General features: G+C 31.0%; 1 protein-coding gene across 1 annotated transcript in view; it reads right to left on the bottom strand.

Moving 5' to 3' along the window:
• The window catches only part of LOC123299027 (sodium/potassium/calcium exchanger Nckx30C), a 181,065-nt gene that overhangs the window by 32,263 nt on the left and 131,829 nt on the right, over positions 1-16,973 (bottom strand). Inside the window, exon 3 of the mRNA XM_044881162.1 lies at positions 12,052-12,271. Within this exon, the coding sequence (XP_044737097.1) occupies positions 12,052-12,271 (220 nt within the window). The remainder of the gene's footprint in view (positions 1-12,051; positions 12,272-16,973) is intronic.

The following is a 16,973-nucleotide window of genomic DNA, read 5'->3' as shown; positions in this document are numbered from 1 at the left end:
CAACACCATTTTCAAAAAAAACTAATCGATATTTTCGATTTATTTTATTGGTCGAATGAGATAGTAGTTAAAGATACATTTTTATTTAACTTATAGTTTTGTAACCGATTTTTTTTTTAACTCTCGATGCAACCACAGGAGTTTTATTTGACTCTGTTTAATTATTTTGTTTGGAAGATGCCTCGATCGAGCTGCTGAGTTTGAAAATAATTCCCAGGAGGAAATCTGTTTTTGCGCCGTTTATAAAGCTATGCTCATCTCTACAGACCTTCCCTCCACATTGATCTAGAAAGTTGAAAATGTATAGGTTTAGTTGGTGCCCCGACAAAAGAAAAATATACCATGGGAAACCCCGGGGTTTTTTAAATGATAAATACATACTTGAAACTTCGTGAGTTTGTTAAATATATTTATTTTACTGTATTTTCAACAAATAATGTCATACCAAACTTTCATCTACGGTTTTTTTGCGAAATGAGCATGATGACGTCATATTTGAGTTATCATTCTGAAAAAATGCAGCAGGGAACTTATCGGACACAATCGCCACTTGATAACATTAAGAATTATTTAACAATTGAGAAAAATTGAACCATGTATTATAGTCTGTGAAATAAATATTCGTTACCAGAAAATCCACTGTGTCTCCGAAAATAACTCGAATTTTGATAAATTTGTTTAAGAACATTTTCTTAATGGCCTAACCTTTAAAAATATGCAAAAAAAATTGATTTCTTTAAATTTTTCGACCAGGATACTTTGTCAATAGACAATAAATGTTAATTTCAAAGGCACGCATCTTATGCAGAGATTGAATTCAATCTAAGTTTTCCGGTTCAATTTAAATCTCACTCTAATTCATAACTGACAAACATAAGTTTGGTAAATTTTAAAGCGAATAGTTTAGACAGAAATTGATAGCAAAAATCTAGGCAAACATTTTTGCTTGAAATATTTTTTTATAAACCGAATAGTTTAGGCAATAATTAATTAATAGCAAAAATTATAAGACCCTATAAGAAGCTACATGCCATAGCTTTTTGCGCGTTTCTGCTTACAATTTGAACAAAATTGGCCGTTATAGAAAAACAAACCACTTTTATTGGAAAATTTTTTTCGAAGAGTGTCTAGATTGCGCATACAACATACAAAAAAGCAATTTTGGGTAAAAATTTGCAGTCCTTTTTTTGCCTAAACTGTAGGGATTGCAGGAAAATGTTTCGAACAAAACGTGCTACCTTTTTAATTGATAACAACTTTCTAATTTAAAATGTTCATTTATCTATTATCAGGTATGGAGTAGGGTGAGCTTTTATTGAGCTTGAAAACCTCAGAGTCAAGTTTAATGTTTGTGTATGATATGCGCCTACAGATCCAACATTTTTTGCTTGAAGCATTTTTATCGATAAAACTTATTTTCATTTTTATCGATAAAAGTATATGTCAACTTAAACAAACAGCCTGTATATTGAGATACACAATAAAAAACAAGGGGCTGCGCTCGCTGGTAACAAATGAGTTTCACGTCTATCTATCGCATCCATATAAACGTATAACATGTCAATTTATTTTAATTTATAGCATCAATATAGGAGGTACTAGATATAAACAGCATATTATTCGATAATGAAAACTTGATTAAAAATTTGACAGTAGTTGGTGTATATGTGATCACATATCATTAATTAATTTGTAAAAACATAGAATCACTCATTCATTTATTATGTTAAAAAACATCCTTTAAGTATGTATGTATGTATCCTTAATGCTTAAATGTATTATATTCAATTCGCTGTAAATATGCTTAGTAAGCGGGGAGCCCGTGACAATAAAACTTCACTTACACGGGTTTCTAAATTTCGCATATGAATCAATACTATTTAACGATAAGTAGATCATAGACTAGATGTGCCAGGGTTGGGGTATGGGGGTATGGGTATGGAGGTTAGCGGGCCATGCTCGAGGATCACGCCTCGAAGCAATGGTTCAGAGCACCTAGCCAAATAGACCCTTGTACTCTATCCCCGCTACACTTTTCAGTGGCTATTATAACCAACTGATGTACTGAAAACCAAGGATTTGCCTAGCGCTGAGTTTAATAATTTCTTCTGGTTCGACTATGGCCGGACCAAACCATTTCCTTCGCTGCTGTATGAGCGCCGGGCAGTAACAGAGAAAGTGGATCGATGTTGTTCAGGTTATCATGCCCTGTGAGTAACTCTACGTTGACTCTAATATCAGCTCTGTTTAGTTTCAAGATCTCCTCGGCTCTGTTACCGAGCGAGTTTCCTTCACCCAACAGGCTTTTGGCGATTCGCCCTCCCTCGTAGCTGGTCCATACCTTTAATTGTTGGTTTTTCAGATTATCTCCTAATCTGTTAAGATCTTCTTGGTATGGCATCCTCGCAAGCTTTTCTTGAGTGGGAGCCATGTGGTTCCCAGTTTGGCTAGCTTGTCTACTCTTTCATTACTGTGTCCGGGGATCCAGGTAATATTGACTTTATTGTGCCTCGCCAGGTTGTTTAGACTGTTTCTAGTCTCCTTGACAAGTCGCGATGACACTGTACAGTTTGTTTATTCTTTTTGTTTGTGCCAGGGTTTATTCTGGCAGAAAATTTTGTTATAAATGTTTATATTTGTATAATAGTTGCAATTTTATGTAAATTAATTTTTAAGAGACCATTTTATTGTAAATTTTATTATTTTTCTTGAATGAAAGGCCATCCACTTGTTTTGCATACTTGGTCGACTAAAAATTATCCACAATTTTACACAACATATCGCCATCTTTTTAAACTAAAGATCAGAAAGCTCTGTGATACGATTTAGGCTTTGGTAGTAGTTTAGTAATCTTCCAATGTATTTATTTTATCTGTATAAAAAATCAACTTTAGGTAAAAAATAAACTAAACCATGAATATGTAAGAACAGTGAAGCTGCGCGCACGCCTAGTGCATATATCTACTTCTAAAATTGAATTTCAACATAGCGTTCATCAAAACATATATTTCATTTTAAAATAATTTTAACATAATCGTATTAAGTATACTCGTAAAGGATTAAATGTATACTATGTTTTAGAATAATGTCCGAGAAAAAACGTCCTCGCTTTGACCCCCTAAGGCGATCATACACATATATAGTAATAGATTTTCTAATTAGAAACTATGACTGTATTTTTACCCTGACTACAACAATCTGACATACAATGGCGAAAAACAACAATCTGACATACAATGGCGTTAAAAGCGTCAAAATTTAATACGGCGCCCGCTAGAGGACATAAAGTTATGATCGAAAAACAAATTTCGATTTAGTGATAGCGTGTTTGATATCAAATGAAAGGGTGGAATCAAAAGAATATATATTGTTATACCTATAATAATATAATTTAATTGATTGAATATAATTTTCAAATATTTTTGTTAAAATATATTAGTGACAATTTCTTTAAGCGTATCAGTAGTAATTAATGGTTTATACGTAAATAATTACTACAAAATCAAAATTTTACAAACTGCCAGAAAAATTAATAAAATATAGACTTAATCTTATTAATCTAAGTATTTAATCTGTGTTTTTCAGTTGGTAGTAGTTATAGGTAAGAGGTACATTAAAAATAAAACACTTAAAAATCGTCATTGAAACCTTGACCTACATTATATTATTTTATTATTATTATTATTATTATTATTATAATACCAACGATTACTACACGCCATGTATTGATTTTAGATAACTTTTTCATTTTTGTTATTTACTAAATTACCAAACAAATTAATGGAGCAACTTGCGACAGTACTAGTAACTATATTTTTTGTATTATAGGTATCTTATACGTAAGTAAACTGGACATTTTTTTACATTATTAGAAAGTTTTGATATATCAAGTAAAGACTTTTCGAAAAAGATTTACTTTTAAAACTTTAGCTTTAAACTGTTTTATTTTACATATTTTCTTAGAGTTAAAAATATATATTTATACTGTCGCTTATAGAGGTATAGATAAGTAGCAGTCTCACTTACGGAGGTCCATGAGGGAAAAAGGTCTCTCTCTTACAGAGGTTTCTGTTTCTCGCTAATAGAGGTTTTGGGAGCATACCCGTACGTTTCTGCATACCCGTAAAATGCCTCCTTGACCCATATTTTTGCGAAAAACGGATAATTTAATACTTTTTGGAAATAATTGTTTGAGTGTTAACCCCCGCACTATTAGAGTTAATGGGGTGTAAGTAAATCTTCAATTTCCATTCTCTAATTTAATAGCACTCCGCGGTTTTTTCTTCTTTAATAACCCATTGAACGATGTCTGCAATAAAAAACCTATGGACATGCCAGTTCCTTTTTATATGGTATAATCAATAGCCTACACGGGAAGTGACATTATAGAAAAATTAATATTTGAAAACATTCGCACACATTAGTTAAACCTTAATTCTTTTATGAACATTTTACGAAATTATTTTTTTATCTAAAGTCATCCCTATTGTTGTTATGATACAACTAATATGATTTTCCTTCATTTATATTCGACGGAAATAGGAAAAACATAGTAAAAAGCATGTAATCATTAGAAAGCTCTAGGTAAGTAGAGCTATCTATATAGTAAGCTGTACGTAACTTCTTAGCTATAACATAACGAGTTAGTTACCTATTCAAATTGTGCATTCAAGTAACATGATAATCATAAATACATGTACAATAAAATAATCTCAATCGTATACGATTTTCATGAAAATCAATGTCCACTACCCAAAACCATTTAAGTTTATAGTCTTGTTAATTATCCCGAGATATTAGTATGCATAAGACGGCATAAAAAAGTTTTACATATATTAAAAAAATGGGCCAAAGTCTTAAAAAAATAGTCAATAGGGAATATTCATGTATTTTTTTTATATTTTTAATTCATTGTTTACACCGTTATAACAAAGTAAAAAATATAACTACTGCTTAAAAATGCTATATTTAAGTGTAAAAAAATATTTAAAATACATTATAATTTTGAATTATTTAAACGCAGTTTTTTGGCGCTCTCTGTTGATGACGTATAAGTAAGTGATCTGTCAATTGGTGTAAGTTCAATGTATAATTTACACGTTACAAAAATAAATTTACAACATAGAATTTACACTCGTTATCATTAAGTTTTCTAATAAAAAGCCGTAGATAATAGAAATCAACGTAATACTTCGTAATACCAAACAAAATATAAGTAATTAATATCATACAGTATGTCAAGCAACTAATTGAGACTTTCTAATGCGTTGCTGAATAGAATTTTTGGTTAAAAAATTTGTTTGAAATCCAGATTGGGTAATTGATTTGTTTTGATCCATGTTGATTAATATTTCGACGTGTTTCATGTAGAAGTAGCATAATGTTATACTCTATGGATAAGAGTATACATGTATAATATACCATAACGGAGTATATTTTATTGTTGTTGAAAACGATACCGGTTTCAATGAATTAGAGAATTCTTGTTGGATAAATCTATTCTTGCAAATATATATAATGTCTTTAAATGTGTTTAGGTATGAAAAATATTGGAATTAAAGTTTATATTTATGATGACAGCATTCCAAATAATCTGCTGTTCTATATTATTTCTTTTTAACTCGTTAGCCCCCGACGGTTTTCACACGTATCACGTTTTATAATTCTCATTTTCCCACACAATGAAACCAAAAATAAAGTAGTTAACATTTTCCATTCTCGATTTCCTTGCTTGATAGCTTAAATAATAAAAACATTTCATAGTTTATGAAAATTTCAAGTACCTTCGCCAAAGAAAAACTTGTTTGTAGCTGTAACATTTTGACAACCAACAATTATATTTTACAAGCTTTTATTTAACTTGTAATGTATGTATGTATGTAAGTTTGTCCGGATGCAATTTTTTAAGCAGTTATCGTCAAGCAATTGAGCTGAAATCTAGCATGTACGCTTAGTTTGGAAAACAATGCATGGTAAAGTAAATGGCGTCCTGATTTTCCCATAGCTTTCACCATATTTGATATATATAAATATATTTTTTTGTTTTTAATCTTAAATTAAAAATTTTAATAAAAATACTTTTTAAGGGACGAGTATTTATTGTACTTAAAAGTAGAAAATAATTTTTTCTACGAGTTTCTCATACACGACTATTTGTAAAAGCTTGAGGTGCCCCCAATCATTCAAAAGTTCCTTCCTTCAAGAGTTTAATCTATACGAACTTTATCTCTTTAACGGACTGTGTGTTATATACATAAGATTTACAAAGCTTTTATTTAAAACTTACTTTATTTTTCGGAGAATATTCAAATTTTATTGTCTTTCTTGTGCGCAGTGAAAACTGAATGAATTTCTTTATATCAAAAACTTGTACTCACGAAATAGCATAAATATTTATCAAATTTTTATACTATAAAATCAATTGAAGGATATGTTGAAGCAGAAATATATGAGAGAGTATTTCGAGATTTTATTTGAGAGAGTATTTCGAGAAATTTTGAGAGAGAACGTTTTTTTTTTCTTCAAATTTTTGCTTTATTACAAAATTAGACTGATTGCTGAGATCAATTAAATCAAATGATAAATTTTTACCTACCATAAATTGCACTAATTAATTAACAAATCAAAAATAAACAATAAATTAAAGTAAACTCGCACGGCTTTTATTATATCTTTTTTTAATTCAAGTTCAAATACTTCATTGGCAAGTTTCAGGTTAGGAGTTCGGATATAATCTATTATATAATTCTTCAGTATATTTAATCGACGTCTCGTTTTGTTGCAGCGTTGAAAAATCCTTTCATTTTCATTGTGGTATGTTATAGGGTTTTGTTTTTTTTAGTTATCTAGCGCACGAAATTTATTTCTTGAGTTCTCCAGGCATTAAGTTTTGTTCCCGTCTCGACTGAAGACAAATTTTTCGAAAATTCACGAGAAGAGAAATTCTATTTTTTTTGTACTTTTTCAATTATAAAAATAATAATGAAAAAAGCCTTATATTTCTTACTAAAAAATTACAAAGGAACAAAATCACTTTTTCAATTATAAAATTTAAAATATAGTTAGTTTAAAAGATAGCAATGACAAAAGCAATAATAAATACATTAAAAAAGACTTATTACAATAAACTCAATACTCATTTTTAGCTTAGACTTTGCAACTAAAAAGTTCAAGTGTATAAAATATATTTTATAATAATAAAATAATAATGCTGTTTAAAACAATACATTAAATGTTAGTTCATTTTGTATAATATTAAACTACATTACATTACATTATTATACACCATGCAGAATACAGTACATGAGAGAGTGGTGTACCTTGAATCACTAAGTCTTTAATAATAGCCTCCTCTTGCAGTACTTACTAGCATAGTAATACGTTGCTACTGCTCTAGAGTAACGTACAGTTCTGTATCTTGAAGAAAGTATATCTAAGTGATCATCCTTCAGTTTCTTGATGATATTTTAAACTTACTTCTCGTCCTAGCGAAATCGCTGACATATAATTCTAATTTGAACTTTTATAAATATCGTTTACGATAATATCTCCGTTTTCTGTAATAGTGTCCTATTTTTGAACACAACGGCTCAAAGGTTCAGAATCTACCCAACTCCTCCATAGTCGACAAACTCAACCTAGCCAACTCGTAATTAAAACAATACAGAGTTATCAAAAAATAAAATTAGAAACGTTCAAGATAACAAAAATGCAATAGATAAAAATCTAATACATATGAAAATTAATTTTTAAAAAAATTGTGACTGTTGCTGGATTTGAACTAAGTAATCAGTAAAATAACAAAATATGTAGCCTTGCTTTAACTCACTCAGGTATATAATATTCAACGATATGACAATATATCTGTATATATAAATATATATATATATATATATAAATGAACCCCTATTTTTTCAGGTAATCGAATCACGCGTGAATGGATGGAATAATTTCGCTAATTATTTTTCAATTGTGTGAATTATTGTCAGGAAAACGTTTATATGAAAGAAAAAATTAAGAAAAATGAGCGGAACATTAGAAAATTTAAGTAAAAATGTTCAATGTAATGGTGGAAACGCATATAAATTAGGCATTACATTACTTCTTCCTATGTAATATATATTTATTTGCGCTCCCACCATATTTATCTAGAATTTTGTACAGGTATTTGAATAGTATTGAGGTATTATTTATTATTCTTCAGATATTGTGAAATGGTATTTATTAGAGGTATATGCAAGCGTAGGGAGCTCCACTGCCGTGTCCTGTCCAAGAGATAGTAGTAACATTTGTGTTTAGCGGGTAGGCTAAGCATAGTATAGATATTAACGAATTGGAACTGCAGGTTAATAAAAATTAATAATCGCTGATCAATAGTTACAATTAAATAAATTGTTGGTGAAACTAAGTACCGGGTCATCTAGTAACATATAATTAAAAATGCATTATATTATTTGTATGCGATATGAGCGCATATATTCCGCGATTTCACTACGAGTAGAAGTAAGTGTCTTTAACCATGTGAAGCTACAGTTTACTAACCAGATGGCAGAGTAACCGGATATGATAATTACTTAAGGTATTCTGTTTTCAACAAATATGTAGACATTAAGAATTTAAACAACTTAGAGACGGAGTTTTTTCAAGTATAATAGAAACAAAAGTTTTAGTGTTAATAGTAAATAATTTAGTTATTTCTAAGTTGACCACTGTGTCTTTAATGCAGCTTATTAATGGGTATTTTGTTATACCGAATTACAGTGTTAAACATAACGTAAAATATTGAGTGGGTAAAATAAGGTCTTGTTAGCCTTCATAGATTATTCTTCGAACATGTACTGCAGCTCATGCTGGAACGATCATTATCTCCATAGATAAATGATGTGTTTTATCCATTTTTCAGATTCTGTTTATTCAGTTTTTCCAGTTTTTTTATTACTATTAAAAAACATCTCAACTTATTCTGCTGAAAACTTATACAGTTCTTAAATACGCCTATACGTGTCGAATAAGCTCAGTTAAGTGTTAATGTCATAACTGGTTCGCGAGATAATCGAGGCGAAAGAATCCGAACGACATACGCACATACACACACAGACATCACATTGAAGAGGTTTGGTTCGGATATTGCGGCGTTGAAATCGCGGAAATATGTAAAACTGAAGATTTTCAAAATCGGTCTCATTACATTAACTTCCTCTGGGAATTTAATAACACTAGCAATAATTAAACAGTGCCTTAAACAGAAATCTTTTAGATACCAATGAATCTGAAAGAAATGAAAGAAACTGAAGAATGATGCATTGTCTTGATGGTACAACAATGTATCCTATATTATAACAGTAGCAAAGTAAAACTATTGTAAGTAAGTACATAAGTATTTCATATATTTTATAATAAGTATCTCAAGTACAAAATCTTTTATAATGGGTGTCTCTTCTAAATAGGATATAATAACTAAAGTGAGGAAAGAAAGTTAAATTGGTTCGTGTGATGAAGATACATTTTTAACGATCCGTCGTAACGAATGTCGGCATAAATAAATGTGTGCAGATATTGGAACCTTATACATACGTATCGAACAGGATTGAAAATGATATTATGTGTAACTTTTGACTGTAACTTTTTCGCTTTAAGGTAATACGCACACCAAGGTAATTTTAGATTTAGGGTTGAAATAATTTGGGCCTTTTTTTCAACTTTGATGGTGAATTTTATTATAACTTCATAAATGTAGACGAAAAATAGGACTAAAATTTTTTCGATATCTGCATTGGTTTTTGAAATATCGCAAGCTAAATAAACAAAAATTACTCCAGATATCGAAAAATTTTATTATTATTTTTCGTCTTACATTGAGTTATATCATAATTCATCATCAAAATTGAAAATGTATATTTTTTTAAATTTGTGTCCCCACTACCATGCTCATTCTTCCTTAGTTAGTCGGGCACAGCGGGTTTTTGTTTTAAATAATTTATTAAGGTTTTTACTTTAAGTTGATTTTTTTTTCTTTTATTTCCACCGATGAGTTTTGGAAAACATGTCATCTATCTACTGGTTTCCCATAATGCCAATGTTTATTATGCCTTATTTTGAAGCCATTTAATTATTTAAATAATCGGTGTTTTCAGATATGGAAAAAAATCATTTATCCTGAAGATTCTGGTCAGGATATTAAATAATTGTATTGCCATCGATCTTTGATAAATGTACAAAGTGTGCAATCTGATGTTTTGAGGGTGAAAATCACGTTCAAAGATTCCGTTACATATATAGATGCATAGATTCAAACCAAGCTAATAAATGACAGATACCCTGACAGATCTAACGGTTACAGAGCCCTAAACTCGCTCTCAAAACATATTTAAGAACATTCTCCATGAAAATACCTTTTTCGTTGGAGCCTTCTCTAAACTGAACCGATTTTGAAGATTATCGCCTATTTTTTAGTTGCTCCGGATACAGAACCTTAAACTCACTTTTGAAACATAGTCAAGAACATTAAAAATAAAAATCGGTTCATCCGTTTAAGCGCTACGATAAGACAGACAGGCAGACACACACACACATAGCGCTCAAACTTATAACACCTCTTTTTTGGTTTGGGTGCTAAATGCAAGGAAGGTAAAACTTTTATTATTACTAAGTTAAAGTTAACAATAATAACAACTATTGTTAACAATTAGAGAAAAAAAGCGTTTTTGACACTCAGTATGAATTTATAAAGAAAAGATACTAAAATGTGATAATCAACCATGTGTTACAATTACTTTGAAGAGCAGACAGACTTAGACAAGCTGGTTATAAATTATTATATTCAACCTTCGAAGCACAAGCAAGTACAAGTCGTTCATTTCATTATTAATTTTATGGTCCGCTTTGATAATGATTTATGCGTTATGCGCTACTTATTTGTTACATCATACTTAATACAAACTTAACTTTCAAATCAATACTGCTGATAAAATATCTTGATTTTAATATTTTTTGCTTATTATTTGAACCAAATTTGGGAATACGCCAAATATACTTTGCTGGTCTGATCAATAGAAGACAAATCTAAGAAAGATAGGGGTAATACAGTCTGGGTCAAGATACAAACGTATCATAAAAATTAGATCCGCAAAATTCGTCATTGAGCATGATTATTTTTCGTATGGTAAATTTTCGAACTTTTCTGTTAATTTGACGTTATTTTACTCGATTGGAGAAAATCCTATCTTTCCAGCATGTATAGAACAGAAAATCGTTATTTTTGGGTTCTTAAGGACATTGATGACAATTCATACATGTACACGATTTAAAGATGGTCCTAAGAAAACGTTATTTTTTTAGAACTTTCTTAATATATTAATTAAATTTCATCCTTTTCAATATGGGGAAGACGGGAAGCATGTCAAATAAACGACCTATTGAAAAGATATGAACAGCCGCTTTTTTCTTGAATAGAAGATATATGAATATAATAATAGTGGCCTACAAAAATATTGGGCCGTTTGGCCGTTTGGTGTAACCTCCACCCCAATATACAGGAAAAATGGGGGAATGAAAATTTATGAACAACCGGCTAATTTTTACATAATTTTTTAATAAATATAAGTAAAATTAAATGTACATACTGGACTACATATTTCATGAGCCGTTTTCTCAGACCTACCGCCCCAATTTCAAAAGTTTTCGTAAATAAAAATGCTGTAGGTTACACTGAAATGAAGCCACTCACGAAGTTTAGTGAGTGTGTTAGTCACGAAATCGTACCCCCTCTGTACTGTTGACTATAATTGCTACGCAAATAAAAATCAATTTTATGAACCATACATTCATTAGAACTTTAAACCATCGACACCCGGCAAACATAGCAAATTTAAACTATCGTATTTCCACGTCAATGAAGAATGAAGTACATAAAAATTAAAACCAATTTCTATCTATTGTTAGAACATTATAATACCAAATCAACATAAACTGAAAAGTGAAACAATTGATTTTCCGACTGAAAACTGGACAGAAAGAAAAAAAGACGATAACATAAAAAAACGATGAACTCACCGTCATGGAGTGGGTCAATTGTATGTATCATAAGTTGTAAAAGTCCATGCCTGAATTTGGCGCCAGTATGTGTGCTACTGCTACTTGAACCTCCATGATGATGCGGTACACCCGGCGTTTCACTGGCCGCGCGTGACGTCACACTGCTCCCAGCACCACCACCGGCACCAATACCTCCAGTACCTACACTAGTTTCACTAGATGTTGCTGCATTACCATGCTATAACAAAGAAAGACACATATACAGTATACCTATTGAACGTGTATAGAAATGAGTGAGATGGAATGTATGTAGACTACACAAATATGTAGCAGAAAGTTAATTGAGCATTTGATGCCTACATTAAAATTTTCTTAGTCAATTTGGCTTTTTTTTTGACGATTCATAATTGTTTTATTACTTACTACTTTTCCCAAACCTTTTCCAGTTTTAATGTTTGTGTTTTTGAAAACTAGATATATGTAAATAAACAAATTAGGGATGTTGTTGAAATACCCTGTATGGAAAGAGTTGAATGTCGGTACTTGCATTATTATTATTTTTTTAAAATTTGCTTTTCCAGAATGTTTTACAAGGCCGAAGCTATCTGCAAATTTTCATCTCCCTATTTTTTATAGTTTTTGAGAAAATGGACACCAAATTTTTGACCTAATTTGCGCCTTCACTGGTACACAGTGATGTTTATAAAAAATGTTGCAAATAAAAGTTGTTTTTTGTTTTATAATGGACATTTTTACATTTACACTTGTGTTGTATCTCTAATGGTTTACAACATAGCTTGAACAAGGGAAATTAACAAAATTTAAAAAACCCCTCGAAAAATTTTTCGGATACGAAACCCTAAACTCGCATTTGAAACATATCTATGAAGACTCTCCATTAAATTACCGTTTTCCTTAAAACCTTTTCCAAATTGAACCGATTTTGAACATCATTGCCAATATTTTAGTTTTTTTTTTCGGTTACGGAACAGTAAACGCGTGCTTAAACTTTTTTTTAGCTCGGGAGTTAAAAAATAGACAAACTTTGAAAAGTTGTATCTTCGAAACTACCAGTTTTATAAACATCGGCTTGATCAAATCAAATTTTTCACAAATTTTTGAAATTTTAACCTTCTTAACCTTCTGTTTTTTTAATAATCCGGTCGTCTACCGACGTCGAAAACTTGATTTTAACATTGCCATAACAGTATTTGCAAGCATCTCAAAAAAATTCGATTTGATGCAGTTGTTTAATTTGCTTGGCCTAGCATTGTTATAAGAGAAAAAATTGCTATTTCTCAGATTAAGCTTTACATTTCTTTCAAAATAACATCGCATTCCTTCGAGAATATTTCAAATGAAATATTCAAAGCAACATAGAATAAATATTACCAAAATTAAAGGTCTCTACACTGATTACGAAAGCAGAATGGAGATGTAGGATGTCAGGCGAAGGATACTGTCAGTAATCGTTATTACCAAAATAGGATTTTCATACTGTTTTTCTCTTAAGTTTTATAAAAAAGCATCAATTTCTTGCTGCGCATAAGTCATCTTTATTCTTCTGAACTTTTTGTCTTATTTTGTTACCTTAAAAATGCCCAGTTGACTTACAACCGTTTATCTTATGCATAAATATGTAGGACACCAAAATAGTTCACAGGAATGGATATAGATAGAAAGGTATGCGTTTAATGTGGTTTATTATAAAGAATTTAGGTGATATAATATTATAATACTTCCTCGTATAAAGTCGTATTAGTAACAGCAGTTAGAAGACTCAGACTCAGAAAATAGATAGTATCTATGTTATAGGGGAAGGTGAAGTATCTAGAATTGCAAAATGTATGCTTTTTAGAGCAATATTTTAAAATCTTACAATGGTAATTATCTCTATTTTTACCCCGACTATACTATGGCGAGGGCTATGTTTTTGCCAGGTATGTATGTGTGTTCATTTATTCACACCTTTTGCTTCTAAGCTACTTATCATAATTTGACAAATGAGGTATCGTTAAATGCGTCTTGATTGTCCGCGGGAGGCTATATAACGTCACAATTTAATACGGCACCCGCTAGAGGACATAAAGTTATAATCAAAAAACAAATTTCGATTTAGTGATAGCGTGTTATCAAATAAAAAGGTGTAACTAACACTTTTCAAATATATATATATACAAATTAATGGTTTCAAATTAAAAACCCCAAAATGGTTTAGATAAAATAAAGTTCAAAAACTAAAAACTCGACAATTACAGAATCGCGCTCTTAAAATTATTACAGTGGGGGACCTCTTTTCGGTTCTGTGGAAAACTGTTTCATCTTAGAGGTCTCCCGACTGTTATGACGATTTTACTTATCATATCAATTTCATATGAAAATATTCTCTAGTTGTCATACTTTAAAGGGCGGCAAATATTATTTTTGCCCGGAGCGGCTAAATAGCTAGATCGGGCCCTGTTATGCTCATCTGTGGCAAAATCAGAAAACGAACCAAGGTACATTGTATTCCGGGTATTACTTACATCTTTTCCTATAAATACACGTCAGTATAAATTTTCATAACAAAGAAGTTTGACAAGTAAAAAGTTTACATACCTCAAATATTTATTAAGAATACACATTTGACAAAGTATAATAATTACTCTTTCAGTTTAGTTTTCACATATTATGTTTAAAGTTACATATGGAGTTCTAAAAATACTAAGGATGGAATGTATGTATCGTAGGTCTCGACCTCCATTGAAGTCATTATATTGGTAAGTTTCAAAAGTCTCAACACTTATACATAGATGGCAATGATAAGAAGTTGAGAAATGGAAAACTTATGTGGAAAATTTGCAGCTTTAATTGCTTTGCTTTGAATCTCTCTTCAGTTCAGAAAAACGGACTCAACCTTTGCGAACTGTTTAAGAGACTTTGACCACAAACCAAAAGCTTTAAATTGGATATACTCTACACCACACAAAAAACAGAAAAAAAATCTTTTAGAATCGTTAGAGGTTCAAAAATATAAAAATAGTCTTTTAAATGACCAAACGGATCTGACATATTCTTCCTTTTTAAAACATTGTGATAACTTATTTAAGATATAGGTACTATGCTCCATTTTATTATTTATATTAATATTTTTGTTAATTATTTTGATTATTGTGTGATGTTTACTCAAATCATGTGATTTATGTCATTTTACATTGTTGCTATATGATTTTATCCCTAATAGACTACAAGCCCATGCTTTTTCTTGCTTTCATGCCCAATTTTTCCGGTGAAATCCCCCACCAGGAATCATGTTGAAAAAGATGCAATTACTTTGTCTGTGATATATTATATTTTTTACCAATTGCTCTTTAAAAGAATTTGTTTATTTAGTACTAATTTTTTGTAAATTAATGTCCAAATTTGTTTTTTTAATAATTAGTATAAATAGAAGCAATCCTCTGTTAAGCTGGCAAATGCAAAATTGAAAGATGGTGAATTACCATTACATAGAAAATTTAATTTCAAATTTAACATTAAAATGTGAGGATTTGAAAAACTCATTTCATGATGTCAATCCGTTGGCTATTTAATATACGGCCCACATATCGAACTGTCTGCAATACAGCACGATAAAATCATTTCTGTGTTCAATTTTTAATGTAGAATTGTAAATTCAAAGTGACAAAAGAAAAACCAAAACTATATTTAAATTAAACTACTTCATTTCAAGATGAGTTCTTAAAATTATAAGTTTAAAATGAGTCAAAATTTCTTACCTATCGCTATCTATCTGTACTTGTTCCGCCATGAAACAAGATGCAACCATATCGAAAAGTCGTCCGAAATATTTTTTTAATTTGCTGGGTTATATCTCCTCCTTCATGATTGAGGCTGGGAAAGAGTTTTAGTGTAAAATGGCAGATAGAAATTTTTTTACCATTATTAAAATAGCCACAAATTGAAAAATAACTGTTTCAATGATGTTTAAATAGAGCTGTGTGTATTGAATTTATATGCATGACGACTAGATAGAGATATAAATTCAATATCTTTCTCTTAAATGTATTGTATTTTTTTGTTATTCATTTTTTATTGACGTCATGTATATTTATGAGTTTATAACATGAACTTATAAAATTACATGTACGAGTTTATCTATAAGGCAGAAATACATGAATTCGTCATAAGATTTAATATCTAGACAGAAAATACAAAGATGGCAATCTATTGACGGTAACTGAGGATCCCGTAGACTTGTACAATCCGCCGAAGCTACGGAGATTGATCAATGGCGAATCTAAGAGGGATGTCCATGCTGAAAAACTAATTTATACGAAAGTTATAAAAGTATTAAATATTGACAAAGATTTATATTCCATTAAAAATATCTCTGATTCAAAACTGTTAGGTTAGGTTAGGTTAGACTGACTGTCCTGAGGTGGGACACACTTAGACCATAGATGGGTTGGCCCATCCCCGGCCACTACTCCATGAACCATTTGGACCTATTTAAGAACAGTAGGCGAGCTTTGACGTCGACGGACTTTAGGTCCGAGAGGTCGTCAAAGAGAGGCTAGCTAGAGTAAGTCCATCTCCTCATGAAAAGAGCTAGGCAGTGACGGAGAAGATGAGACATTGTCTCCTCCTCCTCACCACTGTGACAACTCCTGCAGTAGTAGTGATACACTGCCAGGCCCAAGCGTTCAGCATGCCTGCCGGCCAGCCAGTGTCCTGTAATGGCCGCAACAACTTTGCGAACAGTGGCCCTTGAAGTGATATAAGATCTTCGGAGCGCCTGCGATTGTACTCAGACCATATCTGTCTTGTAATACCACAAGTACGTTTCTCCCTCCATCTAACATTGGCCCTTTATAAGATATCCTCTTTGAGGAGCAACTTGCAGTTCGCAAATGGAACTTCCGGATAATTATGGATGGTTGTGTTCGGCAGCATTGTGC

The sequence above is a fragment of the Chrysoperla carnea genome, chromosome 4, assembly GCF_905475395.1.
Source record: "Chrysoperla carnea chromosome 4, inChrCarn1.1, whole genome shotgun sequence".
Taxonomy (NCBI): Eukaryota; Metazoa; Arthropoda; class Insecta; order Neuroptera; family Chrysopidae; genus Chrysoperla; species Chrysoperla carnea.
The sequence above is the reverse complement of the archived record's forward strand: the minus strand, read 5'-3'. Positions and strand labels throughout refer to the sequence as shown.